Consider the following 27,452-nt stretch of genomic DNA (forward strand, 5'->3'; position numbering starts at 1 on the left):
CCAAAATCGGTTAAAAAAATAGATGGTCTTTTTTCTGCACCATCAAGGTATATATTGACGCTTACATAGGTCTGCTGATAATGTTCCCCTTTAAGGCCTCCGCTTGGGATGGTTTCCTGCTGGCTCCGCTGTGAACGGGACTCTCGCTGCTGTGTTGGATCCGCTTTGGACTGGACTCTCGCGACTGTGTTGGATCCATTATGGATTGAACTTTCACAGTATCATGTTAGACCCGCTCGACATCCATTGCTTTCCTCCTCTCCAAGGTTCTCATAGTCATCATTGTCACCGACGTCCCACTGAGTGTGAGTTTTCCTTGCCCTTATGTGGGCCTACCGAGGATGTCGTAGTGGTTTGTGCAGCCCTTTGAGACACTAGTGATTTAGGGCTATATAAGTAAACATTGATTGATTGATTGATTGAAAAAGGTAACAACAAAAGTATCGTTCGTCAAGAAATATAGCAACAAAGTATCAAGGGAAATTTATTCGAGTGAAAAGTGACAAAAAATGGCTGAACATAAAATCACCATTAATATGGGAAAATATATAACATTGTTATATTTTCATCTAACATGAACAAGGTTTGTGTGTTTGGATACAAACCAAACAAATGATGAAAAAAAAACACATTTGTTGGCAGAGGCGATGAAGCTCTTCCTGTCATTTCTCACATCTATTTTTGTAGTAATAAATCAAATCCACAAGGAGGCAGTGTGTCTGTGAATAAAAAAGAAACATGCATGCACTGCAGGAAAGAGAGATACACAAAGAATTGGTGTGCTAACCTTAAACATTTTGATAAATATTCTCCATTGTTGATGTTTTCAAATGCTGAAGATGACGAGGCCTTCTCCCTGCTTTGAAGAAATGAACAGTTTTCAGGGGTACCGTTTATTAAAAATCCAAATCCTACTTACAGGAAACAAAGATTGTGATGATGATGACGATGGTCAGTGAGATTGCAGCTGCCAGCCTGCAAATGTTCCCCACTTCTTGGAACACTTCGATGTTTTCCTGCTAACAAATTCAAACATTGGATGAAATGAACTCAAAAGAATTTAGCAACAGTATCAAGATAGGTGTTGATGAAATACATAAATAGATCAAAAGTAAGGAGGGCTTTTATTTTGCATCTAGCAACTCCACCTCTCAAAAAACCAACCTTTTTTTTAAAGGCCTACTGAAATGAGATTGTCCATTCTATGTGTCATACTTGATCATTTTGCCATATTTTTGCTGAAAGGATTTAGTAGAGAACATCGATGATAAAGTTTGCAACTTTTGGTGCTGATAAAAAAAAGCCTTGCCTGTACCGGAAGTAGCAGACGATGTGCGCGTGACGTCACGGGTTGTGGAGCTCCTCACATCCGCACATTGTTTACAATCATGGCCACCAGCAGCCAGAGCGATTCGGACGGCGAAAGCGACAATTTCCCCATTAATTTGAGCCAGGATGAAAGATTTTTGGATGAGGAAAGTGAGAGTGAAGGACTAGAAGAAAAAAAAAAACTAGACGGCAGAGCGATTCAGATGTTATCAGACAAATTTACTAGGATAATTCTGGAAAGTCCCTTAAATGCTTATTGTGTTACTAGTGTTTTAGTGGGATTATATGGTTGTACCTGTACAAACTGAAAGTCAGAGGGGTGTGGCCACGGGTGAGGTGACCGCCAGTGTCTCCGAGGGAAACCGGAAGCCGATTTTTTATTTTTTTCCCTCCTCCAGGGTGGAAGCATCGGAGGAGGCAAGTGAGTCCGCAGCTGCCTCTTTGACAGTTTTCAGGAGGAACGACGCAAGCTCTCCGCTAATGCCTACGGTAAGAGCCGACTTATTACCACCTTTTTTTCACCGAAAGCTGCCGCTTAACATGTGGTAGGGAACCATCTTGCTTGACCGCTCTGTTCCACAGTAAAGCTTCACCTTCGGGAATGTAAACAAGGAAACGCCGGCTGTGTTTGTGTTTGTGTTTACTCCGCTTCCCACCTACATCTTTCTTCTTTGACGTCTCCATTATTAATTGAACAAATTGCAAAAGATTCAGCAACACAGATGTCCATAATACTGTGGAATTATGCGATGAAAAGAGACGACTGTGAACGGTGCTGGACCAAAATGTTCTCTACAATGTGTGATGTCATCATACCGCGACGTTTTAGCATTATACTTCCGCGCGAAATTTAAGATTGTAATTTAGTAAACTAAACCGGCCGTATTGGCATGTGTTGCAATGTTAATATTTCATCATTGATATATAAACTATCAGACTATAGTGGGAGCGATTTATATGTTATTAGACAGATTTACTAGGATAAATCTGGAAAATCCCTTATCTGCTTATTGTGTTACTAGTGTTTTAGTGAGATTATATGCTCGTACCTGTACAACCTGAAGGTCGGCCCCGCACCTTTCTTCAGCACCAGTCGACGGGTGGTGGCAATGCCCATCTCTGCCTTTCGCCAGGGACCCTCTTCGAAACACGATATTTCGAAATGATGGCTGCATAACACACTGTACTTTGTGTGTGTGGTCCAATCCAACCGTGTTCGCTCTGTTCCATAGTAAAGCTTCACCGTCATCTTTCGGGAATGTAAACAATGAAACATCGGCTGTGTTTGTGTTGCTAAAGGCGGCCGCAATACACCGCTTCCCACCTACAGCTTTCTTCTTTGACGTCTCCATTATTCATTGAAAAAATTGCAAAAGATTCAGCGACACAGATGTCCATAATACTGTGGAATTATGCGATCAAAACATACGACTTATAGCTTTGAACGGTGCTGAAACAAAATGTCCTCTACAATGCGTGACGTCACCCGCACGCGTCATCATACCGCGACGTTTTAGCATGATACCTCCGCGCGAAATTTAAAATTGCAATTTAGTAAACTAAACCGGCCGTATTAGCATGAGTTGCAATGTTAAGATATCAGACTGCATGGTGGGTAGTGGTGGGTTTCAGTAGGCCTTTAATTCGCGCCTGATTTAGCCATTCCTTCCCCACTTTTGACATGTGTTTGGGGGTCAATGTCCTGTTGGAACACCCAATTGCGCCCGAGACCCAACCTGAAGGTCGGCCCCGCACCTTTCTTCAGCACCAGTCGACGGGTAATGGCGATGCCCATCTCTGCCTTTCGCCAGGAACCCTCTTCGAAACACGATATTTCGAAATGATGGCTGCATAATGCACTGTACTTTGTGTGTGTGGTCCAATCCAACCGTGTTCGCTTGACCACTCTGTTCCATAGTAAAGCTTCACCATCATCTTTCGGGAATGTAAACACTGAAACACCGGCTGTGTTTATGTTGCTAAAGCCGGCCGCAATACACCGCTTCCCACCTACAGCTTTCTTCTTTGACGTCTCCATTATTCATTGGACAAACTGCAAAAGATTCAGCAAAACAGAAGTCCAGAATACTGTGGAGTTATGCGATGAAAACAGCCGACTTATAGCTGGGATAAAATGTCCTCTACAATGCGTGACATCAACGCGCACACGTTATCATACCGCAACGTTTCAGCGGGATACTTCGGCGTGAAATTTGAAATTGCAATTTAGTAAACTAAAAAGGCCGTATTGGCATGTGTTGCAATGTTAATATTTCATTATTGATATATAAACTATCATTATCATTATTGATATATAAACTATCAGACTGCGTGGTCGCTAGTAGTGGCTTTCAGTAGGCCTTTAAAGAAGCCAAAAATTGGCATTAAGATAGGTCTTAACAGCAAAATCTATGCAAAATGTTGATCAAAAAAACATCATTACATGTTGTAAAGACCAAAAAGAAGTGTTTTAAAATGATATGACCCCTTTAAAATCTGTCGGTATGTTCACGTACAAATTATATGTTAAAAAAATACACAAAATTGCATGGCCTTAATACTTTTCTCACACGAGGAACATGATTAGAAGAAAAACATAACCATACCTCCTCTCTTTTAGTGCTCTTTAATGTATCTCCTTCCTGATGTTTAAATGTAGACATCACATCTGTCATTTCTGCAAATGAAAACAACTCCAATTCATTTAATTTTGCGCTCAGCCTGAAATATTGTACTTTATTACTGTACTTACCCCGTTGTATTCCTGCTGTTGGATGTACAATGTCTTGAGTGACAGGTTGTTGCAAAGGAGCTACACAAAAAAAAACCAGTTTTGTTTTTTTTTCTTTAACCTTTGTCTTGTGTTAGGGTCGGCACCGACCCGTTTTAGTTTTTAAATGCATGAAAGAACAACATAAATTTATTTTTACGCATGAAGGCTTTTTGACTTTGTCAGGAACCTCTATTTCAACAATATAAAACTTGTTTTTTTTGTTTCACTAAATTATAAAATGCTCTGGTTGAAATTATGACATTGGTGTTGTTAGGGTCGGTTTTGACCCAGTTATAAAAAAATAAGACTATAAAGCACTAAGTAGAGCCAAAACTGAACACAGCTCCTCTCCCAATCATGTGAGCTTTAGTGGATTCTCATTTTACCTTGTTATCCTGTACAAAAACAAACAAAATTCATGTGGTTCTTTTATGCATTTAAAAACTAAAATGTCCAGACATTTGAGGTCAATTCAGTATAGAGTATATAAAATTATTAAAATGAAAAAATAAATAAAACACATTTATTTAAGAGATGTGTTCTAATACCCCTTAGTAATAGTCAGGTAACACAACAACCTTTTTTTTTATTTATACGATTCTCTTGAGGTTCGTTTTACCATTTTTTTCAATTGAAATCGAGGGGCATACTGACAAAAAAAAGGCCCAATGGCCCACACCAAAATCATTAAAACCAATATTTTCATGGATGAGGAAACCTAACGAGGTAACCAAGAGATGAGAAACAAATTGGATGATAGATAATTGTTTTTAGTGTATTTTACAGCTGATTTAAGACATGGGTCAAAACCGACCCGTTAACATAAGAGATGGTAACAGAAAGCTAACACAAGAGTGAGGTTAACGGTTCAGATGATGAAAGCAAAGTAAGACATTGAAACATAAACACAAAAAAAGGTCAACACAGGTTTCATAACCACGTATTTGAATAAAACTACAAAAAATTGATGTTTATTTAAGAGGAAATGTGGACAGAAAAAAGGCAAGTTTTAGTGTTACTTTTAAGCAAAAACCTGCAGTACACCAAATAAAAAAAGCATACTTTACAAAAAAAAATATTGTACCGTATATTTCTCGAGCGAGCCTGCATTAAAGACTTGTACAAATTAGTTACTTAATAAAGAAAAATACATTCAAATATACCGAACCAGTGAAGTTGACACGTTGTGTACATGGTAAATAAAAATAAAACCTTTTCAACCTATATTCAGCTGAATAGATTGCAAATACAAGATACTAAAGGCCTACAGAAATGAGATTTTCTTATTCAAACGTGGATATCAGGTCCATTCTATGTGTCATACTTGATCATTTTGCCATATTTTTGCTGAAAGGGTTTAGTAGAGAACATCCACGATAAAGTTCGCAACTTTTGGTCGCTAATAAAAAAGCCTTGCCTAGTAGACGATGTGCGCGTGACGTCACGGGTTGTGCAGCTCCTCACATCCTCACATTGTTTACAATCATGGCCACCAGCAGCAAGAGCGATTCGGACCGAGAAAGCATTGATTTCCCCGAAAATGAACCGAATCGTGACCTCTAAACCGAGGTACGTACCGAACCGAAATTTTTGTGTACCGTTACACCCCTAGTGATTGCGGATTTTTGCCATCTTTGACGAAAGCGGAATGACAACAGTTTCAAAGTGGGCATGGCTTTGCTGGCAAAGTCAGAAGCGTCCATCGAATCCGTCCCTGGAAAAGAAAATACATCTAGCTTCGCCCACGGACACTCTGAGTCACGCTCAATCGAAGTCACTTCCGCTTAAAGACATGTCCACGGGGGTGACGACAACAGAAGTGAAGAATGTCAGAGAGACTATACTTAACCCAGAGATCAGAACTAAATAAAAACAATACTGCTGAAAATAAGTTAGGGTTATGTTTGGTTTTAGTTTTGGTTAGGGTTGTGGTTGGTGTTTCGGTTGTAAAAACCAATACACTCAACATAAATAATAACAACCCTGGTGCGCTTCATTAACCATCTTAGATCACGTTACAAATCTAGAGTCTACCCTCGCATTGTTAGTGGCGCTGTGGGTATGACTTTAAGATATGATTCACTTCCGTTGTCATCACCCTTGTGGGCGCCACTTAGAGTGTTTAGGGCTGCAGCTATACCCTTGTCCTGCAAGGACCTCTATTGTTCTCCCACGTCCCCACTTTCTTGTTTACAGGATGACCATCTCTAATCCTCTCTAATCATCTCTCATTTATCAATATTTATTAGTTGTTTTTGTCCTCACATCTGTTGTTCTTCTTCGCCGCTAAATTCACTCGTTGGTCAAGCAGCTAGAGTGTTGCATTAAAACAAGTGGGGGGTGTGGTCTGGGGTGGGGCGGAGGCGTGGTTGGGGGCGTGGTTGGGGCGGGGGCGTGGTTAAGAGGGGAGGAGTATATTTACATCTACAATCCACCAACTTGAGTAGTTCATATATATTTCATATATATATAAAATGTATGAAATACTTGACTTTCAGTTAATTCTAGCTATATATATATTTATTTTATTATATATATATATATAAATAAAATAAATAGTCAAATTTCAGACAGCACCTATCAAATACACAGTAATAAAAACGCAGTTGTTCTACTAACTATACCAGGGGTCGGGAACCTTTTTGGCTGAGAGAGCCATGAAAGCCAAATATTTCAAAATGTATTTCAGTGAGAGCCATATATTATTTTCTAACACTGAATACAACTAAATGTGTGCATTTTTAAGTAAGACCAACATTTTTAGAGTATAATAAGTCTTTAATCATTTTTAATAACATTGTTATTCTGAAGCTAACCAATAATAAATCAAATGTCATGTCTGTTGATCATGTTTTTGTTTGGCCATGTGCTGTTTGTCCTTTGGACTCTTTAAGTTCCTGTTTTTTCCACTCCCTTGTCTGGTTTCCTTGGTTACTCATTTTGTCCACCTGTCTCTGGTGGACAAAATGCCCGCTCACCTGCTTCCCGAGCACTAATCAGAGGCAGTATTTAAGCTCGTCTTTGCCAGTCAGTCGCCCTGGCGTCAATGTGATCTTTTCTTGCTCTGTGCTGGCTTGTTTCATGCCTTGCCATAGTTTCGTGCTTCATGCCATGCCAAGTAAGTTTTGTTTGATTTATGTTCATAGTCTGTTTATGCGTTAGCTTTGTTCCTTAGCACAAGTTGTGCCTCCACTGTGAGCGATTTTTGTTTGTATATTTTTTTTAGTTTAAATTAAATCATGTTTTTACCTAAATGCCATGCCTTCCTGCGACCCCCCCATCGTGACATAAAATACTTCTTACCATTAATGCAACTTCTTGAACAGGTGCGGTAGGAAAACGGATGGATGGATTTAAATAAATGAGAATGTTTTATATTTTGCACGTTATCTTTAGCACTGTGATTACCAGCGAAATTATTCATAATTATCGTGTTAAGCAATGTCAGCTAAGATTTATCTGAGAGCCAGATGCAGTCATCAAAAGAGCCACATTTGGCTCTAGAGCCATAGGTTCCCTACCCCTGAACTATACTGTGCTTGCTGGTTACTAAAAAAACAACAACACTTACCATTCACTATTTGAGTAACCTTTGTTCTGCCATTTGCGTACTGGCGAGAGTCACTTGCCGTCAGGTGAGCAACGCCAGGTAAATCGTTGGCCAATCAAAAAGCAACCCCATAACGCTATAGCCAACAATCACCAGGAGATGGCAACAGAGAACATAGAAACACTCTATTACAGACGGCGTCGCCACGGCTGTAACTTCCTCATTCTTCTGCTTCGTCTCCTTGTGTGTGGAGTTTTTTGAGTAAAATCCGTAGATGTTGTAACGTGATCGGGCAGGCAAGCTGTTTATATAGTGGGAAAGCGGACGGGAAAACAGGCTGTCCGCATGGAGCTGGAGGGGGCGTGGCCTTCAGCTCCGCTGAATTACGGGAGATTTTCGGGAGAAATTTTCTTTCGGGAGGTTTTTGGGAGAGGCGCTAAATTTCGGGAGTCTCCCGGAAAATCCGGGAGGGTTGGCAAGTATCCAAGTGAGAGTGAGCGTAATGTTTGAGCAGAGAATGTTGTAGTGCCATTCTGTTCTTTGTTGCTCCAATAGTTCAAATGAAAAGATAAGAAAGAGCTTTCAGAGTTCCGAAAGAAGTTGTTCATAAAGTCAGGGGGAAAACAGAAGTGTGTCGGAAGTTGCTCTTAAAAATAACACTTTCATCATCTTGTGCAATACAATCCGACCATGCTTGTGTCTGCAGTGATCACTTTGTAAAATGTTTATTTGAATATGATTTGTTTGAGAAGCTTTCTTTGATGAAATCAAGTTTATTCTCTACTAATAGCGCTCGATAGCAGAATTCAACGTAAAGAAAGGACACTTGATCGCGTCAGTATGTGTTTTTGTGGTTGTTTTGCCTCAATATAACTAGTTGTGCAAATAAACTAATGTCATGTTAAGTCCTCACAATAGATATTGCGATTTTTGATCCGTTTTTTTTCTGGATTTCCATAACAGAAACGAAAAGCTTAGTTGTTGTGCAGGAAAGCAAAGTGCTTAATTTGACACTCATTGTAGCGTCTTTGGTTATATTTGTTAGCATCAACAACATTATTAATGGTATTAACAAACTAGATAAATACAATAAATCTTGATATTGCTAGTAAATATTCAAATAGTCAAATATTTGCCAACATGGAAAACTCCTCAACTTGTCATCAAAGCAGGATTATAGGGCTGCAAGCGTACTTGCCAACCATCCCGGATTTTCCGGGAGACTCCCGAAATTCAGCGCCTCTCCCGAAAATCTCCCGAAATTTAGGCGGAGCTGGAGGCCACGCCCCCTCCAGCTCCATGAGGACAGCCTGTTTTCACGTCCGCTTTCCCACAATATAAACAGCGTGTCTGCCCAATGACGTTATAACTGTAGAATGATCGAGGGCGAGTTCTTGGTTTCTTATGTGGGTTTATTGTTAGGTAGTTTCATTAAAGTCCTCCCAGCGCGGTAACAACACACAACAACAGCAGTCAAGTTTTCGTCTACCGTAAAGCAGTTTGTCTGCCTTAAACGGCAATTTTGTGACACTCTTAAACGGGAAAATACTGCCGTACGTGCATATGTGACAATAAAATCTACGGCTTTTAGAGAGTGCAGCCCACAACAAGGAGATGAAGCAGAAGAACGAGGAAGATACAGCCGGTGGCGACGTCGACAACGAGTAAGATGAAGAAATACGCTTGTAAGTTCCAAGCCGCAGCTGCGATTGGACCTGGATAGCCTCCAAGAAGAAGTAGTGGTAGTTAGAAAAATAGTGACAGAGAATAGAACAAGGATGGAAAATTCAACCCTTAACTCAACAATGAGTAGATGAGTGTTATGTGTGTGTATACGTGTAAATAAATGAACACTGAAATTCAAGTAAGAAATTCAAGGGGCGGCGTGGCACAGTGGGAGAGTGGCTGTGCGCAACCTGAGGATCCCTGGTTCAATCCCCACCTAGTACCAACCTCGTCACGTCCGTTGTGTCCTGAGCAAGACACCTCACCTTTGCTCCTGATGGGTGCCGGTTAGCGCCTTGCATGGCAGCTCCCTCCATCAGTGTGTGTGTGAATGAGTAAATGTGGAAGTAGTGTCAAAGCGCTTTGAGTACCTTGAAGGTAGAAAAGCGCTATACAAGTACAACCCATTTATTTAAAGCTGTGGTCTGGAACAACATGACACACAAAATAAGAGTCTCGGAAAGCTGGCGTGCACAAGTGCTGTGCACGCCAGCTTTCTGAGGGATCGCTTGTGCACGCCAGTTTTCCGAGACTCTGTATTTACTTAGCACAGGCAGCATGAAGCAGGGCTTTTATTGTGAAGATAGGAAATGTGCAGTCGGCCTTTAGAGTTTTGACGGAAGGTACGGCGCGAGAGTCTGTTGAAATAAAAAGTGTTTCTCGCCTTCCTCTCGGTCATATTTTCATAATAATGATCTTGCAGCAGCCAGCGTCATCTCACAAGACCCTCCGGTACCGTGAAGATTGATGATCAGTCATTTTTAGGTCTATTTTTTTTAAAAGCCTGGCTGGAGATCGACTGACACACCCCCCGCGGTTGACTGGTAGCTCGCGATCGACGTAATGGGCACCCCTGATCTAGACCACCGGCTGAAACCAGAAAGTGCTCAGATGTACCACTAGGTCAGCTATGGTTCGCTCAACGGTCCCGTAGTGTTAGTAAACTACAGGCAAAGTTTTTTTTACATTAACAAAACTTTAGTGATGCCTATTATTGTGAATACAATTCTAAAAACACAAATGACAGTGGCTTAGCAAAATAATGGTGTGTTCACCTTCCTCTACCACCAAGTACGTGTTGACTTTGTGATCATTGAACCACCCGGGCAACTCCACCCTGCAGCCGTACACCCCAGCATCACCGAGCTGGACGTTGTGGATGGTCAGAGACACGTCACCGTCACCCCCAAGACCCAGCAGCCGGTACCTGGGCTCACTGACGAAGACCACCGCCCCATCTTCGGCGGAAAGGATATAATCGGAGCATTTGAAAGTGGGGACCTCTCCTCGACCCCAACAGAAACTCAGAGAGCCATGAGCTCGAGCGTCATAGGCGCAAGGCAACGTGATATCGTGCCCGACATGACCGATGACCTTGAGAGCCTCCGAGCAAACTGGGAAGGAACAAAAGAGATCACAGCTCTGAAATGTGACGTCCCCACACGGAGCCCGGGCGACAAAACAACAAGAGAATATTGACTTACCTTGGCTCAGGATGGACAGGAATAAAAAACAAAGAGCAGGCATGTGTACGTTCTTGTACAACAATGCACTGAAGCCAGATGACAAATCTTCCTTGATGTGTCATGCACTTTCAACTTCCCCTTCTTGAGGATCAGGAAGGAAATCACTTGATTTTGTATATTTTTCCAAATTGTCACATGTTCACAAAGTAAAAGACATGCTCTTAAGGCAAAAAGCAGCATGAAAACAGTAAAAGACATGCTCTTAAGTCAAAAAGCAGCATGAAAACAGTAAAAGACATGCTCTTAAGTCAAAAAGCAGCATGAAAACAGTAAAAGACATGCTCTTAAGTCAAAAAGCAGCATGAAAACAGTAAAAGACATGCTCTTAAGTCAAAAAGCAGCATGAAAACAGTAAAAGACATGCTCTTAAGTCAAAAAGCAGCATGAAAACAGTAAAAGACATGCTCTTAAGTCAAAAAGCAGCATGAAAACAGTAAAAGACATGCTCTTAAGTCAAAAAGCAGCATGAAAACAGTAAAAGACATGCTCTTAAGGCAAAAAGCAGCATGAAAACAGTAAAAGACATGTTCTTAAGTCAAAAAGCAGCATGAAAACAGTAAAAGACATGCTCTTAAGTCAAAAAGCAGCATGAAAACAGTAAAAGACATGCTCTTAAGGCAAAAAGCAGCATGAAAACAGTAAAAGACATGCTCTTAAGTCAAAAAGCAGCATGAAAACAGTAAAAGACATGCTCTTAAGTCAAAAAGCAGCATGAAAACAGTAAAAGACATGCTCTTAAGTCAAAAAGCAGCATGAAAACAGTAAAAGACATGCTCTTAAGTCAAAAAGCAGCATGAAAACAGTAAAAGACATGCTCTTAAGTCAAAAAGCAGCATGAAAACAGTAAAAGACATGCTCTTAAGGCAAAAAGCAGCATGAAAACAGTAAAAGACATGCTCTTAAGTCAAAAAGCAGCATGAAAACAGTAAAAGACATGCTCTTAAGGCAAAAAGCAGCATGAAAACAGTAAAAGACATGCTCTTAAGTCAAAAAGCAGCATGAAAACAGTAAAAGACATGCTCTTAAGTCAAAAAGCAGCATGAAAACAGTAAAAGACATGCTCTTAAGTCAAAAAGCAGCATGAAAACAGTAAAAGACATGCTCTTAAGGCAAAAAGCAGCATGAAAACAGTAAAAGACATGCTCTTAAGTCAAAAAGCAGCATGAAAACAGTAAAAGACATGCTCTTAAGTCAAAAAGCAGCATGAAAACAGTAAAAGACATGCTCTTAAGTCAAAAAGCAGCATGAAAACAGTAAAAGACATGCTCTTAAGTCAAAAAGCAGCATGAAAACAGTAAAAGACATGCTCTTAAGTCAAAAAGCAGCATGAAAACAGTAAAAGACATGCTCTTAAGTCAAAAAGCAGCATGAAAACAGTAAAAGACATGCTCTTAAGTCAAAAAGCAGCATGAAAACAGTAAAAGACATGCTCTTAAGGCAAAAAGCAGCATGAAAACAGTAAAAGACATGCTCTTAAGTCAAAAAGCAGCATGAAAACAGTAAAAGACATGCTCTTAAGGCAAAAAGCAGCATGAAAACAGTAAAAGACATGCTCTTAAGTCAAAAAGCAGCATGAAAACAGTAAAAGACATGCTCTTAAGTCAAAAAGCAGCATGAAAACAGTAAAAGACATGCTCTTAAGTCAAAAAGCAGCATGAAAACAGTAAAAGACATGCTCTTAAGGCAAAAAGCAGCATGAAAACAGTAAAAGACATGCTCTTAAGTCAAAAAGCAGCATGAAAACAGTAAAAGACATGCTCTTAAGTCAAAAAGCAGCATGAAAACAGTAAAAGACATGCTCTTAAGTCAAAAAGCAGCATGAAAACAGTAAAAGACATGCTCTTAAGTCAAAAAGCAGCATGAAAACAGTAAAAGACATGCTCTTAAGTCAAAAAGCAGCATGAAAACAGTAAAAGACATGCTCTTAAGTCAAAAAGCAGCATGAAAACAGTAAAAGACATGCTCTTAAGGCAAAAAGCAGCATGAAAACAGTAAAAGACATGCTCTTAAGTCAAAAAGCAGCATGAAAACAGTAAAAGACATGCTCTTAAGTCAAAAAGCAGCATGAAAACAGTAAAAGACATGCTCTTAAGGCAAAAAGCAGCATGAAAACAGTAAAAGACATGCTCTTAAGTCAAAAAGCAGCATGAAAACAGTAAAAGACATGCTCTTAAGTCAAAAAGCAGCATGAAAACAGTAAAAGACATGCTCTTAAAGGCCTACTGAAAGCCACAACTATTCACCACACAGTCTGATAGTTTATATATCAATGATGAAATATGAACATTGCAACACATGTCAATACGGCCTTTTTAGTTTATTCATCCATCCATCTTCTTCCGCTTATCCGAGGTCAGGTCGCGGGGGTAGCAGCCTAAGCAGGGAAACCCAGACTTCCCTCTCCCCAGCCACTTCGTCTAGCTCTTCCCTGGGGATCCCAAGGCGTTCCCAGGCCAGCCAGGAGACATAGTCTTCCCAACGTGTCCTGGGTCTTCCCCGTGGCCTCCTACCGGTTGGACGTGCCCTAAACACCTCCCTAGGGAGGCGTTTGGGTGGCATCCTGACCAGATGCCCGAACCACCTCATCTGGAGGAGCAACAGCTTTATGTTGAGTTCCTCCCGGATGACAGAGCTTCTCACCCTATCTCTAAGGGAGAGACCCCAACTCATTTGGGCCGCTTGTACCCGTGATCTTATCCTTTCGGTCATGACCCAAAGCTCATGACCATAGGTGAAGATGGGAACGTAGATTGACCGGTAATTTGAGAGCTTTGCCTTCCGGCTCAGCTCCTTCTTCACCACAACGGATCGGTACAGCGTCCGCATTACTGAAGACGCCGCCTGTCGATCTCACCATCCACTCTTCCCTCACTCGTGAACAAGACCCCTAGGTACTTGAACTCCTCCACTTGGGGCAGGGTCTCCTCCCCAACCCGGAGATGGCACTCCACCCTTTTCCGGGAGAGAACCATGGACTCGGATTTGGAGGTGCTGGTTCTCATTCCGGCCGCGAACCGATCCAGTGATCCTTTTTAGTTGACTAAATTGCAATTTTAAATTTCCCGCGAATTGTCGTGTTGAAAACGTCGCGGTATGATCACGCATTTTCCAGCCCGATCCAAGCTATAAGTAGTCTGCATAATTACACAGTATTCTGGACATCTGTGTTGCTGAATCTTTTGCATTTTTTTCAATTAATAATGGAGAAGTCCAAGTAGAAAGATGGAGGTGGGAAGCTTTTAGAGTTTAGCCACCAAAACACAGCCGGTGTTTCCTTGTTTAAAATTCCCGAAGGTGAAGCTTTACTATGGATCAGAGCGGTCAAGCGAACATGGATCCCGACCACATTCGGTGAGAACATTGTGGTAATAAGTCGGCTCTTACCGGAGACATCAGCGGAGCTTCCGTCCTGCTGCAGCTGCGTGACTTCCCTCAGAGACACTCGCGGTCACACCCCTCTGACTTTCAGGCACTATTTAATCTCACTAAAACACTAGCAACACAATAGGCAGATATGGGATTTTCCAGAATTATCCTAGTAAATGTGTCTAATAACATATGAATCGCTCCCACTGCAATCGCCTTTTTTTTTTCCAGACCTTCACTCTAAATTTCCTCATCTCAAATTAAATGGGAAATTGTCGCTTTCTCGGTCCGAATCGCTCTAGCTGCTGCTGGCTATGATTGTAAACAATGTTCAGATGTGACGTCACGCGCACATCGTCTGCTACTTCCGGTACAGGCAAGGCTTTTTTATTAGCGACCAAAAGCTGCGAACTTTATCGTGGATGTTCTCTACTATATCCATCCATCCATCCATTTTCTACCGCTTATTCCCTTTCGGGGTCGCGGGGGGGGGGGGCGCTGGCGCCTATCTCAGCTACAATCGGGCGGAAGGCGGGGTACACCCTGGACAAGTCGCCACCTCATCGCAGGGCCAACACAGATAGACAGACAACATTCACACACTAGGGACCATTTAGTGTTGCCTATCAACCTATCCCCAGGTGCATGTCTTTGGAGGTGGGAGGAGCCTATCCCCAGGTGCATGTCTTTGGAGGTGGGAGGAAGCCGGAGTACCCGGAGGGAACCCACGCATTCACGGGGAGAACATGCAAACTCCACACAGAAAGATCCCGAGCCTGGATTTGAACTCAGGACTGCAGGAACTTCGTATTGTGAGGCAGACGCACTAACCCCTCTTCCACCGTGAAGCCTCTACTAAATCCTTCCAGCAAAAATATGGCAATATGGCAAAAATGATCAAGTATGACACATAGAATGGACCTGCTATCCCCGTTTAAATAAGAAAATCTCATTTCAGTAGTCCTTTAAAGTAAACAACACTTTACTTCTATGTGAGCAAAGTTTGGGGCAGGAAACGGCCTTCTTTCATCTCCGTAATATCGCTAAAATTCGCTCCATTTTGTCCACTAAAGACGCCGAGATCATTATCCATGCGTTTGTTACGTCTCGTCTCGACTACTGTAACGTATTATTTTCGGGTCTCCCCATGTCTAGCATTAAAAGATTACAGTTGGTACGAAATGCGGCTGCTAGACTTTTGACAAGAACAAGAAAGTTTGATCACATTACGCCTGTACTGTATATACCTTTATATACATATATACATACATATATACCTATACTGTATATACCTTTATATACATATATACATACATATATACCTATACTGTATATACCTTTATATACATATATACATACATATATACCTATACTGTATATACCTTTATATACATATATACATACATATATACCTATACTGGCTCACCTGCACTGGCTTCCTGTGCACTTAAGATGTGACTTTAAGGTTTTACTACTTACGTATAAAATACTACACGGTCTAGCTCCAGCCTATCTTGCCGATTGTATTGTACCATATGTCCCGGCAAGAAATCTGCGTTCAAAATACTCCGGCTTATTAGTGATTCCCAAAGCCCAAAAAAAGTCTGCGGGCTATAGAGCGTTTTCCGTTCGGGCTCCAGTACTCTGGAATGCCCTCCCGGTAACAGTTCGAGATGCTACCTCAGTAGAAGCATTTAAGTCTCATCTTAAAACTCATCTGTATACTCTAGCCTTTAAATAGACCTCCTTTTTAGACCAGTTGATCTGCCGCTTCTTTTCTTTCTCCTATGTCCCCCCCTCCCTTGTGGAGGGGGTCCGGTCCGATGACCATGGATGAAGTACTGACTGTCCAGAGTCGAGACCCAGGATGGACCGCTCGCCTGTATCGGTTGGGGACATCTCTACGCTGCTGATCCGCTTGAGATGGTTTCCTGTGGACGGGACTCTCACTACTGTCTTGGAGCCACTATGGATTGAACTTTCACAGTATCATGTTAGACCCGCTCGACATCCATTGCTTTCGGTCCCCTAGAGGGGAGGGGTTGCCCACATCTGAGGTCCTCTCCAAGGTTTCTCATAGTCAGCATTGTCACTGGCGTCCCACTGGATGTGAATTCTCCCTGCCCACTGGGTGTGAGTTTTCCTTGCCCTTTTGTGGGTTCTTCCGAGGATGTTGTAGTCGTAATGGTTTGTGCAGTCCTTTGAGACATTTGTGATTTGGGGCTATATAAATAAACATTGATTGATTGATTGAAAAGAGGTTCACTTGTGGGAATAGTGGTAATGTTCTTCAACTAATAGTCTGTGGCCTTTAATTGCACCCCTGTAAAAAAAAAAAAACCCAAAACAACACATGTGCAAGAACTACATCGTATCAGATCCAATGTACTTGAGATTAATTGTTACATAAAACTACCTCGGGAAAAATGTCAGAAACATCTAAATGATTAAAAACCAGGGGTGTCCCGATTCAACATTTTCACTTCCGATACGGATATTGGAGCCTTAAGTATTCGCCGATATAGCTATCAATTCAATACAATATCAGCACGAATCGTAGTGCATACTTTTAGTATGTTGTAGTGAGGCTTGTCAAAAAAAGGCTTTATCAGGTGAAATTACTCAGAGAACAACAAATATTTATGCTTTTGATGTGGAGTTTTAATTTTTCGTGGTCACAATAATTCATTAAATTAAGCTTATGACGGAGTATGTTAAATGATGCCGATACGATACTTTCTAATACTGTCTTGGGGACTTTACATTTCTAAGACATATGCAAATATAATTATTTGATACCTGTCTAAAATGGACAAATGCCATGTTTTGGACTGCAATATTTTTCAATCAATTGAAGACACTTATTACGTATGTCTAGCTTGTGTGCTTAGCTGTTGTAGGTAGGTAGGTCTTTATTGTCATTGCAACAAGTACAACGAAATGTTGTTTTCAGCACAAACCTGTTCAGGTTTAGACAAACAAACAGTGAACAAGAACGCTGATGGGTCGCCATAAGGCGCCCCGTAAAAGATGGGAATAAAGTCAACGCTGGCGAAGGATGAGTAAAAAAATACAATCCAGACTGGGCTCCTAAGGGGGCCCAGTCCGGAGTGGGAAAAAAAACCTCCATAGCAAAGCACATATACACATTACAACATACATCTCGAGATATCTAGCAACAGAGGGAAGGTTTTTTTCCCACTCCAGACTGGGCCCCCTTAGGAGCCCAGTCTGGAGTGGGAAAAAAAACTCCATAGCAAAGCACATATACACATTACAACATACATCTCGAGATATCTAGCAACAGAGGGAAGGTAGTTCAAGGTCATGGTGGTAGGTCGCAGCTCTCAGGCGCTGACCATCCAGTCAGCACCCCGACGGGATTTGCGTCGAGGGCGTTGGATTGGGGGACAGGGGGGTGTATGTGTGGCGTATATTATTTTGTGTGTGTGTGTGTGTGTGTGTGTGTGTGTGTGTGTGTGTGTGAATAAGCCCATAGTGTGTCTCTGTTCCGCGGCCTTGATGTATTTGCTGTCGATAGTCCAAAGTTCACAACAACAGGTGCGTGTCCATGAAAGACAAAAAAGGGAGTTTGTTGTGTCTTCGCTTGCAGTGATCTTCGGGAGAGTCTCGAAGCCAGGGAAATAATCAATCAATCAATCAATGTTTATTTATATAGCCCCAAATCACAAATGTCTCAAAGGACTGTACAAACCATTACGACTACGACATCCTCGGAAGAACCCACAAAAGGGCAAGGAAAACTCACACCCAGTGGGCAGGGAGAATTCACATCCAGTGGGACGCCAGTGACAATGCTGACTATGAGAAACCTTGGAGAGGACCTCAGATGTGGGCAACCCCCCCCCCTCTAGGGGACCGAAAGCAATGGATGTCGAGCGGGTCTAACATGATACTGTGAAAGTTCAATCCATAGTGGCTCCAACACAGCCGCGAGAGTTCAGTTCAAAGCGGATCCAAGACAGCAGCGAGAGTCCCGTCCGCAGGAAACCATCCCAAGTGGAGGCGGATCAGCAGCGTAGAGATGTCCCCAACCGATACACAGGCGAGCGGTCCATCCTGGATCCCGACTCTGGACAGCCAGTACTTCATCCATGGTCATCGGACCGGACCCCCTCCACAAGGGAGGGGGGGACATAGGAGAAAAAAGAAAAGAAGCGGCAGATCAACTGGTCTAAAAAGGAAGTCTATTTAAAGGCTAGAGTATACAGATGAGTTTTAAGGTGAGACTTAAATGCTTCTACTGAGGTAGCATCTCGAACTGTTACCGGGAGGGCATTCCAGAGTACTGGAGCCCGAACGGAAAACGCTCTATAGCCCGCAGACTTTTTTTGGGCTTTAGGAATCACTAATAAGCCGGAGTCAATCCAAGTTAAAAAGATGTGTATGCGAGTAAAAATAAAATTTGCTTTTCACTCTAAAATTGTCCATGACTGGTCCTCAAAAACTGCGGGGTAGACAGTTTAAAAAAGCCTTGCCTGTACCGGAAGTAGCAGACGATCTGCGCGTGACGTTGCGGGTTGTGGAGCTCCTCACATACTCACATTGTTTATAATCATGGCCACCAGCAGCGAGAGCGATTCGGACCGAGAAAGCTACAATTTCCCCATTAACTTGAGCCAGGATGAAAGATTTGTGGATGAGAAAAGTGAGAGTGAAGGACTAGAAAAGAAAAAAATCTAGACGGCAGAGCGATTCAGATGTTATCAGACAAATTTACTAGGATAATTCTGGAAAATCCCTTATCGGCTTATTGTGTTACTAGTGTTTTAGTGAGATTATATGGTCGTACCTGTACAGCCTGAAAGTCGGAGGGGTGTGGCCACGGGTGAGGTGACCGCCAGTGTCTCCGAGGGAAGCCGGTGGGGCCTGGGTGAGATTTTTTATTTTTTTCCCTCCTCCAGGGTGGAAGCATGGGAGGAGGCAAGTGAGTCCGCAGCTGCCTCTTTGACAGGTGCAGGAGGAACGATGCAAGCTCTCCGCTAATGCCTACGGTAAGAGCCGCCTTATTACCACCTTTTTTTCACCGAAACCTGCCGCTTAACATGTGGTAGGGAACCATCTTGCTTGACCGCTCTGTACCATAGTAAAGCTTCACCTTCGGGAATGTAAACAAGGAAACGCCGGCTGTGTTTGTGTTTACTCCGCTTCCCACCTACATCTTTCTTCTTTGACGTCTCCATTATTAATTGAACAAATTGCAAAAGATTCAGCAACACAGATGTCCAGAATACTGTGGAATTATGCGATTAAAGCAGACGACTTATAGCTGGGCTCGGGCTGGAACAAAATGTGGCTACGACGCGTGACGTCACGCAAACACGTCATCATGCCGCGATGTTTTCAAAAGGATACTTTGCGCGAAATTTAAAATTGCAATCTAGTAAACTAAAATGGTCGTATTGGCATGTGTTGCGATGTTAATATTTCATCATTGATATACAAACTATCAGACTGTGTGGTGGGTAGTAGTGGCTTTCAGTAGGCCTTTAATTTCCTGTTTGGGCCAAAAGTGGAGCCACTTTTAGACTGCTGTAGAGAGATAAAGGTGCACATTTGGATTCAGAGCTGAAATAAGTGGTCCAAAGCCAAAGCATTACAAATGCATGCCTGATTTTGGCTGATTTCTGATAAAACAGAGGTCAAACAGAAAAGAAGAAGTGGCAAAGAGAAAAAAAAAGAGACAAGAGTTCCGAGTCTGGGTTAATTTTGGTGATGGAGGAGGTGTCAGCGTTTTGTGGTCTTGAGGTCCCCTGAGGTGATCCCTTACTGCAGTCAGATTTTAGAGGCCAACACTTGCAATATAGTTGACTCACGAAGCCTACAAGCTGGCTTTGTTGGTCAATCTTCTTCTGTGTCACAAACCACCTGTCATAGAATGACGGGATAACAGCATTCCGGCCATACCGTCCTCCTTCCTTGAAGTACGAACACGTGCATTTACCTCGCCCCACACCAAAAACAAGTCATCGATATTCAAATTTATCAGGATTCTTCAGGTATGTCTGTGTCAACATTTGTATCCACTGTTGTGTTGTGCACGATATGCCCCAGGAAAAGGTCTTTGTTATGAACATCCCTCGTGAACAGGGGTCTCAGACACGCAATTGGCCCGCGAGACGTTATTTTGCGGCCCCCACCTTAATATGAAAGTTTACTGCAAGTTTTATATGAATGGTGCTTGACAGCGTTGTGTTATTTGGGTCCAAAATGGATCTTTCAACGTTCTGGGTTGCCTACCCCTGCATTAGTGGAAAAGCGGCAAATGAGTGAAATCGACAGAGACGTTGCCATGGAGACGAGGGTTTTCTTACGTGCCTGGCTCCAGTCACACCGCGACTTATGTCCGTCAGTAATAACAGTCCCCGAGAACCTGGACCAACTCAAACCATTATGTTTTTGTTTATTGTTTAATTTGCATTGCCTCACACAATAAACACTACATATATTTCTATATGACCCTGGATAACACTCCGGGAGCTGTCACTTTTTTGTGCTCGCTATCCAGGTACTTTCTCGGCTAGTATCCGCCAACCGTCGTGTTGTTGTAGGGAGGAAAAGCGGAATGACACACATTGGGGAATTAACATTATTCTCCGTGCGTCGGCTAAATACAAATATATTCCAAAAACCACCTGTCATAGAATGATGGGATAACAGCATTCCGGCCATACCGTCCTCCTTCCTTGAAGTACGAACACGTGCATTTACCTCGCCTCACAGCAAAAATAAGTCATCGATATTCAAATTTATCAGGATTCTTCAGGTATGCCTGTGTCAACATTTGTATCCACTGTTGCGTGGCGCACGTTATGCCCCAGGAAAAACGAACATCCCTCGTGAACAGGGGTCTCAGACACGCAATTGGCCCGCGAGACGTTATTTTGCGGCCCCCACCTTAATATGAAAGTTTACTGCAAGTTTTATATGAATGGTGCTTGACAGCGTTGTGTTATTTGGGTCCAAAATGGCTCTTTCAACGTTCTGGGTTGCCTACCCCTGCATTAGCGGAAAAGCGGCAAATGAGTGAAATCGACAGAGACGTTGCCATGGAGACGAGGGTTTTCTTACGTACCTGGCTGCAGTCACGCCGCGACTTATGTCCGTCAGTAATAACAGTCCCCGAGAACCTGGACCAACTCAAACCATTATGTTTGTGTTTATTGTTTAATTTGCATTGCCTCACACGATAAACACTACATATATTTCTATATGACCCTGAATAACACTCCGGGAGCTGTCAATTTTTTGCGCTCGCTATCCAGGTACTTTCTCGGCTAGTATCCGCCAACCGCCGTGTTGCTGTAGGGAGGAAAAGCGGAACGACACACATTGCGGAAATAACATTATTCTCCGTAAGTCTGCTAAATACAAATATATTCCAAAAACCACCTGTCATAGAATGATGGGATAACAGCATTCCGGCCATACCGTCCTCCTTCCTTGAAGTACGAACACGTGCATTTACCTCGCCCCACACGAAAAACAAGTCATCGATATTCAAATTTATCAGGATTCTTCAGGTATGCCTGTGTCAACATTTGTATCCACTGTTGTGTTGTGCACGATATGCCCCAGGAAAAGGTCTTTGTTATGAACATCCCTCGTGAACAGGGGTCTCAGACACGCAATTGGCCCGCGAGACGTTATTTTGCGGCCCCCACCTTAATATGAAAGTTTACTGCTAGTTTTATATGAATGGTGCTTGACAGCGTTGTGTTATTTGGGTCCAAAATGGCTCTTTCAACGTTCTGGGTTGCCTACCCCTGCATTAGCGGAAAAGCGGCAAATGAGTGAAATCGACAGAGACGTTGCCATGGAGACGAGGGTTTTCTTACGTGCCTGGCTGCAGTCACGCCGCGACTTATGTCCGTCAGTAATAACAGTCCCCGAGAACCTGGACCAACTCAAACCGTTATTAGGGTTTTTTTTATTGTTTAATTTGCATTGCCTCACACAATAAACACTACATATATTTCTATATGACCCTGGATAACACTCCGGCAGCTGTCAATTTTTTGCGCTCGCTATCCAGGTACTTTCCCGGCTAGTATCCGCCAACCGTCGTGTTGCTGTAGGGAGGAAAAGCGGAACGACACACATTGGGAAATTAACATTATTCTCTGTGCGTCGGCTAAATAGAAATATATTCCAAAAGCCACCTGTCATAGAATGATGGGATAACAGCATTCCGGCCATACCGTCCTCCTTCCTTGAAGTACGAACACGTGCATTTACCTCGCCCCACACCAAACACAAGTCAGCAATATTTAAGTTTATCAGGATTCTTCAGGTATGTCTGTGTCAACATTTGTATCCACTGTTGTGTGGCGCACGTTATGCCCCAGGAAAAGGTCTTTGTTATGAACATCCCTCGTGAACAGGGGTCTCAGACACGCAATTGGCCCGCGAGACGTTATTTTGCGGCCCCCACCTTAATATGAAAGTTTACTGCAAGTTTTATATGAATGGTGCTTGACAGCCTTGTGTTATTTGGGTCCAAAATGGCTCTTTCAACGTTCTGGATTGCCTACCCCTGCATTAGTGGAAAAGCGGCAAATGAGTAATATCAGCAGACGTTGCCTTGGAGACGAGTGTTTTCTTACGTGCCTGGCTGCAGTCACACTGCGACACATGTCCGTCAGTAATAACAGTCCCCGAGAACCTGGACCAACTCAAACCATTATGTTTTTGTTTATTGTTTAGTTTGCATTGCCTCACATAATAAACACTACATATATTTCTATATGACCCTGGATAACACTCCGGGAGCTGTCACTTTTTTGTGCTCGCTATCCAGGTACTTTCTCGACTAGTATCCGCCGACCACCGTGTTGTTGTAGGGAGGAAAAGCGGAACGACACACATTGGGGTATTAACGTTATTCTCCATGCGTCGGCTAAATACAAATATATTCCAAAAACCACCTGTCATAGAATGATGGGATAACAGCATTCCGGCCATACCGTCCTCCTTCCTTGAAGTACGAACACGTGCATTTACCTCGCCCCACACCATACACAAGTCAGCAATATTTAAGTTGATCAAGATTCTTCAGGTATGTCTGTGTCAACATTTGTATCCACTGTTGTGTTGCGCACGATATGCCCCAGGAAAAGGTCTTTGTTTTGAACATCCCTCGTGAACAGGGGTCTCAGACACGCAATTGGCCCGGCGAGACGTTATTTTGCGGCCCCCACCTTAATATGAAAGTTTACTGCAAGTTTTATATGAATGGTGCTTGACAGCCTTGTGTTATTTGGGTCCAAAATGGCTCTTTCAACGTTCTGGGTTGCCTACCCCTGCATTAGTGGAAAAGCGGCAAATGAGTGAAATCGACAGACACGTTGCCATGGAGACGAGGGTTTTCTTACGTGCCTGGCTGCAGTCACACCGCGACTTATGTCCGTCACTAATAACAGTCCCCGAGAACCTGGACCAACTCAAACCATTATGTTTTTGTTTGTTGTTTAATTTGCATTGCCTCACACAATAAACACTACATATAGTTCTATATGACCCTGGATAACACTCCGGCAGCTGTCAATTTTTTGCGCTCGCTATCCAGGTACTTTCCCGGCTAGTATCCGCCAACCGCCGTGTTGCTGTAGGGAGGAAAAGCGGAACGACACACATTGCGGAAATAACATTATTCTCCGTGCGTCGGCTAAATACAAATATATTCCACAACCCCAAACATGTCTTTTTCAAAGCCTGCAGTGAAGAGAAGGGTTAGTGATGAGCAAAGACAATTCCAGGAAAAGTGGGAGATGCAGTATTTCTTTGGGGGGCACCCCGATGTGTCTTATTTGGCACAGATAAAGTTGCGGTGCCCAATGGATACAATTTGAAACGTCATTATACAACTAGACATGCTGAGGAGTATGCAAAAAAAAAAATTTTTACGAGATCTTTTCTTGCAGCCCAGCCTCACCTAGACTCTGCGTCCAGTGGCCCCCAGGTAAATTGAGTTTGAGACCCCTGCGCTTGAATAAGAGCAGTCACTTCCCTAAGGTAAATATTTAGATTCGAAACGATACATATGTGTTGTGCAAAAAATTTAAAAAATAAATAAATAATTGGATTTATATAGCATTAAAAAAATGACAATACTATGCAAAAGCCTGCTTTAGGCCACCAATAGAAATGACATTGTTATAATGATCATAAAAATAGTGTATATCACAAAACTGAAAACACCCCTCACGTTTTACTAACCATTTTATTGTATCCTATTTGGAGACTATAGAAATGAAACATGTTTCGACAGCACTTTAGAGCAGGGATATTCAACTAAATTGTTTTGGGGAGGCCCATTTCAAGAAAACTAAGGACCAGAGGACTGGACGTCTCACTTCACTATTAGTCTTATTTTGTATATTCTTGAGACCCTGCGTCATCTGCAGTAGACATTTGATTTTGGTCTATTTATTTTGTCTGTTGAAGAAGTGCAGGGCTGTTTTTAAGGACCTTCTGCAAAAATGTGCATCACTCACACAATTTCTTAACGGAACTCACGAGCCACCAGTTCGTCCAAACGATGAAAAAGAGAGGAACTGAAACGGAGCTTTGAAAAATAGTAAATGGGTTATTGTATTTCCTTGAATTGCCGCCGGGGCGCTAATTAATTTAAAACCTCTTCTCACTCCGGCGCTTACCAAAGAAAGGCATGCGGTAAATTTAGGCCTGCGCTTATAAATTTGAGTGTGATGTAAGGATACCATCATGAAAAGCACATTTAATTAAAAAAAAACGGTATTAAGGTCTTACCTTTACTTATAAATGAAGTCCATGCGCAGCTCCTTCTGATCAAAAGCACCGATAACTTGTTTCTAGAAGTCTTCCTTATCTTTCTTCAGTTTTAAGTCTCCCTGTCTCGATGGAGATCTTCCCTTATTACCTCCTGCTTCGATTGAAAGTCCAGTTTAGAAAACGGTTTTATTTTAGATATGTAATCCTCCGTGTTAAAAGTGCAAAATGATTGCTGCTCACTCTTGCTGCTTGTTGTCACTTCTTCTGCAGCCGAGTAGTCGCAAGAAGGATCACTAGCGCCCTCTACCACCAGGAGGCGGGAGTCATTTTATGACTCATATTTGACACACGCAGCTACGGTATATTAATAAGACATAGCTGCTTACTGTTCTTTTTAACATATTCAATAGCTTGGACCTTAAATCCTACTGAATAGCTCTTAATCTTCTTCCCTTTATGCGATTTTAAATGATTGAAATCAGCCTCCTCCATTTTGAAAATGATGACAGGTGACGTGACGAGTTTGACCCGGTGGAAATTCTGGGCATATGCTAATTATTTGGCGAAACGAGTTTGACCTGGCGGAAATTCTAGACATGCGCTAATAAAAATAATATTTTGCGAAACGAGTTTGACCCGGCAGTAATTCTAGCCAGGCGCATACTATATACCCCGCAGCAATTCAAGGAAATACGGTATACTTGTATAGCGCTTTTCTACCTTCAAGGTACTGAAAACGCTTTGAGACTATTTCCACATTCAACCATTCACACACTAACCCATCAGGAGCAAGGGTGAAGTGTCTTGTTCAAGGACACAACGGACATGACAAGGTGGGTAGAAGGTAGGGATTGAACCAGGTCCCTTCAGGTTGCCGTCACGGCCACTCTGCCAACTGCGCTACTGACTGCATCTGCGGTCAATGAGTTAGTTACATAAATCACATAACCAAAAATAATTGTAACTGCCAAAAAGAGAGGACTTATTGGGGTGCCCTGAGGAACGCCTGAATTATTTAAATCAGACTTTTGGACCCCAGTGGTCTATGTTTGCTGGCAGGGTTCAGATGTCAATGCGAGGATCTGGCAATGTGTTTACAGTGGTCCAAGTTCCTCGATACAACATGAGCACTCCTGGAAATTACTCCTGAACTTGTTGCAAAAGTTTTGAACTAAATTTGATCGGGCCTTTGTTCAATGGCCCTGCTTTCGAGTAGTCAATGTACAGCTTGAAAAATCAGTCTAAATGTACTCTCCTCTGAAAACAACTCAGCTCAGTCATTAGTGTCTAAATGCCTCGGTGTCCCCCCACAGTGGGACTGGAGGATGTGGCCGTAGACCGGAAAGTCTGGGTTTCCCTACTAAGACCGCAGTGACCTCGATCCAGACCCAGATAAGCGGAAGAACATGGAGAGAAGGCAACACAAGTGAGTACACATCACAGAGAACATGTCCAAATTGTGTTTGTCAATACTTAGTGTGAGTACCATTGCTACCCAGCTGTGCCTTAAACCTCTTGGGCAATGAATTCACCAAACCTGCACAGACCGTTACTGGAATCCTCATCCAGTCCACTATGATGACATCATTGGTGTAGCTGGTGGATGTGAGTCACCTCTTTCAAACTTTCTTTCCCATAAGGCTGTCCCTCAGGTATTTCAAAAGTTTCAGGTTTGAAAAATTGGAGTGTCCTGATCAGATATTAGCATAAAAACAAGTATCGAAAGATATCGGCTTGTATCTAAAATGTCCAATATAATCTCGAATACAAGCAGTCCTGCCTTATCCTAGCCAAATATCCACCATTAAGCACATATGGTTGGCATTTTCTTGTATTTTAGTAAAGTCATTTAGAAAAAGAAACATGGTAAGGGTATACTTTAGGCCAGGGGTCTCAAACTCAATTCACCTGGGGGCCACTGGATGCAGAGTCTGGGTGAGGCTGGGCAGCGATAAAAGAAAATATTGTCGCGTCCCGGAAGAGTTAGTGCTGCAAAGGATTCTGGGTATTTGTTCTGTCGTGTTTATGTTGTGTTACGGTGCCGAATTGAGTTTGTCATTCTTGTTTGGTGTGTGTTCACAGTGTGGCGCATATTTGTAACAGTGTTAAAGTTGTTATATACGACCACCCTCAGTGTGACCTGTATGGCTGTTGACCAAGTATGGCTTGCATTCACTTGTGCGTGAAAAGCTGTAGATATTATGGGACTGGGCCGGCACGCAGAGGCAGTGCCTTTTAAAGGGGAACATTATCACAATTTCAAAAGGGTTAAAAACAATAAAAATCAGTTCCCAGTGGCTTGTTGTATTTTTTGAAGTTTTTTTCAAAATTTTACCGGTCCCCGAATAGCCCTAAAAAAAGCTTTAAAGTGCTTGATTTTCGCTATTTGCGATGCGACCATCCATTTCCC

The 27,452-nt window shown here is 42.4% G+C and overlaps 1 protein-coding gene and 1 long non-coding RNA gene across 5 annotated transcripts in view; one reads left to right on the plus strand and one right to left on the minus strand.

Annotated features, from left to right (window-relative positions):
* The window catches only part of LOC133552531 (uncharacterized), a 73,921-nt gene extending 49,617 nt beyond the window's left edge, over positions 1–24,304 (plus strand). Inside the window, exons 9-10 of the long non-coding RNA XR_009806727.1 lie at positions 19,195–19,284; positions 24,214–24,304. This is a non-coding gene — a long non-coding RNA (uncharacterized LOC133552531). The remainder of the gene's footprint in view (positions 1–19,194; positions 19,285–24,213) is intronic.
* On the minus strand, positions 469–11,009 carry LOC133552529 (hepatitis A virus cellular receptor 1 homolog). Of its 4 annotated transcripts, none has more exons than XM_061899756.1 (7): positions 10,862–11,009; positions 10,433–10,771; positions 4,082–4,141; positions 3,936–4,006; positions 920–1,016; positions 788–859; positions 469–719 (listed from the first exon to the last, which is right to left on the minus strand). In XM_061899756.1, exons 1-6 carry the CDS (start codon positions 10,902–10,904, stop codon positions 789–791), a joined length of 681 nt encoding a protein of 226 aa, XP_061755740.1. In that variant the 5' UTR covers positions 10,905–11,009; the 3' UTR covers positions 469–719; position 788. The 4 variants fall into 4 exon arrangements, with proteins under 4 accessions (XP_061755740.1, XP_061755742.1, XP_061755739.1 ...); XM_061899758.1 differs by having other exon boundaries at positions 788–856; positions 920–1,019; XM_061899755.1 differs by having other exon boundaries at positions 920–1,019.
* Positions 24,305–27,452: the final 3,148 nt, after the last annotated feature.

The sequence above is a fragment of the Nerophis ophidion genome, linkage group LG05 (assembly GCF_033978795.1).
Source record: "Nerophis ophidion isolate RoL-2023_Sa linkage group LG05, RoL_Noph_v1.0, whole genome shotgun sequence".
Lineage (NCBI taxonomy): Eukaryota > Metazoa > Chordata > Actinopteri > Syngnathiformes > Syngnathidae > Nerophis > Nerophis ophidion.